Source organism: Cyprinodon variegatus, unplaced genomic scaffold (assembly GCF_000732505.1).
Source record: "Cyprinodon variegatus isolate N-32 unplaced genomic scaffold, C_variegatus-1.0 Scaffold481, whole genome shotgun sequence".
Classification (NCBI taxonomy): Eukaryota; Metazoa; Chordata; class Actinopteri; order Cyprinodontiformes; family Cyprinodontidae; genus Cyprinodon; species Cyprinodon variegatus.
Window position 1 is genome coordinate 475,590 of NW_015150934.1, and position 2,343 is coordinate 477,932.

At 46.4% G+C, this 2,343-nt stretch overlaps 1 protein-coding gene across 1 annotated transcript in view; it reads right to left on the reverse strand.

The window, feature by feature from the left end:
- The window catches only part of psmc4 (proteasome 26S subunit, ATPase 4), a 16,676-nt gene that overhangs the window by 11,323 nt on the left and 3,010 nt on the right, over window positions 1-2,343 (reverse strand). The window contains exons 2-3 of the mRNA XM_015389985.1: window positions 2,190-2,288; window positions 76-262 (exon numbers count right to left, since the gene is read on the reverse strand). Coding sequence (XP_015245471.1) covers window positions 76-262; window positions 2,190-2,288 — 286 coding nt within the window. The remainder of the gene's footprint in view (window positions 1-75; window positions 263-2,189; window positions 2,289-2,343) is intronic.

Consider the following 2,343-nt stretch of genomic DNA (forward strand, 5'->3'; position numbering starts at 1 on the left):
TACTGGTGGCGTCCAGAGTCAAAGACTGGGAACCCTTTTACCTGTGAGGTGAAAGCAGACGGCGCGCCCAGCTACCTGTGGTGGAGCCAACGATGGCGGTGTTCTGGTCCACAGCCTCCAGGAACTGGCCGATGACCAGAGGGATGCTCTGTATCCTCTTCACCTCCTCCTGAGCGTGAAGGAACTCCTTCTTCAGGTTCTTCTGCTCATCCTTGATGTACTCCTCCTGCACCTCCAGGAACTCCAGCTCCTGCTGCAGCTTCTGTAAACAAACCCAGGATCAGCGGCAGACCTAACTAAGATCAGCAGAACCTCAGGACTGGCTTCTAGTTTCAATCAAAACATTTACTTTCTGGTAGTGCTGGGCGATAAATCCAGTTCATTTGATTAATTTATGTTCTTAAAAGTCCAGGATTTAAAATTTTGCTAAATTATAAAATCCAGGAAGTCTCTTCTTCTACTTTTTTTTACCTGCGTGTTGCTTCCTCCACCTCTTTCCTCCTTTCGCCCGATAGCATTCTGGTTTACTGACGCCATGGCCGCTGCTCAATCAGAGGAACAGGTACCAAGAAAAGAGACTCGCGTTTCCTCCATTATTTGGAAGTGGTTCGGCCGATGTGGAGCAGACTACAGTCGTGGACAACTAAAGCCGGGCTTACGCTGTACGATTTTTTGCTCTCATCAGGCTGATTTTCCAGTTGTGCAAGAATTTATTTCCATCAGCCTGATGAGGGTCAAACAGAGCGGGGATCCAGGTGGGAAAAGGGTCCCAGCGTTCTCACGCACCTCGCTCTTCTAGCTGCTCCTTCTTCACCAGTCGTTTTCAACATGGCGGTCAGACAGACAAAACAAGCCGGTAAGGAACCAAACAGGAAATAGGCATAGTGTAGAGCGGATGGAGGTTTGACCAATCAGAGGCCTCCTGTCTGCGCTCACCTACGATTCTGGACAGGTGCAGCATATCTGCATTAACTGCGACACACGCAGACGACCTGGTTTCTGAGCATAAACCAGATTTAAGGCGCCCCACAGAGTGCGAGCAGCACTCACAGCTCTGGGTGTTGCAGCGTCGGGCCGAGACGAGCGCGACCAGAACTAGAAAAGACCACAAACCCAGGCCGCCTCATTTTCCAGAGCCGTACTTCAGGTGCGCGGTGGAAGCAGACGGTCGACGCATCATATAGGGATGGACATGGCGCCCATTAAAACCGTAGAGTAGCCCGGCTTCCTTCATGTGCTTAAAGCGTGTCATCCGATATACGACCCACTGAGCTGCAGATACTTTACGGAGGCTGCGCTACTAAAACTGTAGAAGGAAACGTGAAAAGCTCTCTGGGAAAAGCTGGACTCTGCTCTGTTTTTAGAGCTACTGCAGACCGTTGGTCCCGTCGGTCTCTTCAGAGTTCACCTGCATTATATCGAGCTGAACTGGGCTCCCAGGAGCCGCTGCTAACAGACCACCATAGATATCAGGCTGTGTCTTTCTTCAGCCAAATAGAAGTAACCTTGAACTGGTCTCTATGCTGGAGTTATGTGGGGAGGAGGGAGGGGGGCGACGGAGAGAAGTTTCCTCCTCACTCTAGACAAGGATGAAATATAGAAACTTGCCCTTTCAAGACTTTAAGACTCCCTAAAGCTGTGAGCGGCAGAGACGGCTGCTTTAAAATGTTTTTATCCGACTAGTGAAAAATGTCCGTCTTTGATGAACTGAAGTCCCAATGTTCATGTGAGAAATCTCTTTATATGCAGGCGGGAAACCCCCCCGCCTCACTGACAGGTCAACTCTTCTCTGCACAGAAAATTAAACTTTTTCTTCCTTTGCATTTTACAACTCAGAACTCATCTTACTCCACAAAGTTATTGATTTGTTGATAAATTGCATCTTTCAGCAAATTAAGCTCATTTTTTCTTGCACTTGTAGTGAATATATAGGTTTACATTTTTTACTGATAAAATAAAATCAGTACAATTATTTTTGGGTGAACATTTATGTTACTTGTGTGAAAAAGATTTAGGTTATGAATATTTACGTTGACATTTTTTAACAACACATTTATTGTTGGCTAAAGATTATTTACAAGATATAATTGAACCTATTTTAAAATACATGTTTTAAATAACTGAAAAAAAATTGCTGAAAGTAAAGTCCTGAAGGTAAACTTCACTCAGACATAAAGAAAACCTGGAACCTTGTATCTGCTGTAGAGGTCCTCCAGATCCTCTGGTTCTGGTGCCAGGAAGGACAGAGCAGTCTGAGGTCTGGAGCTCAGGACTGAGGGCGCCTCCTCCTGGAAGGATGAACATACAAACACTGAGTAACACTCCTTTTCCTCTCCTCCTCCC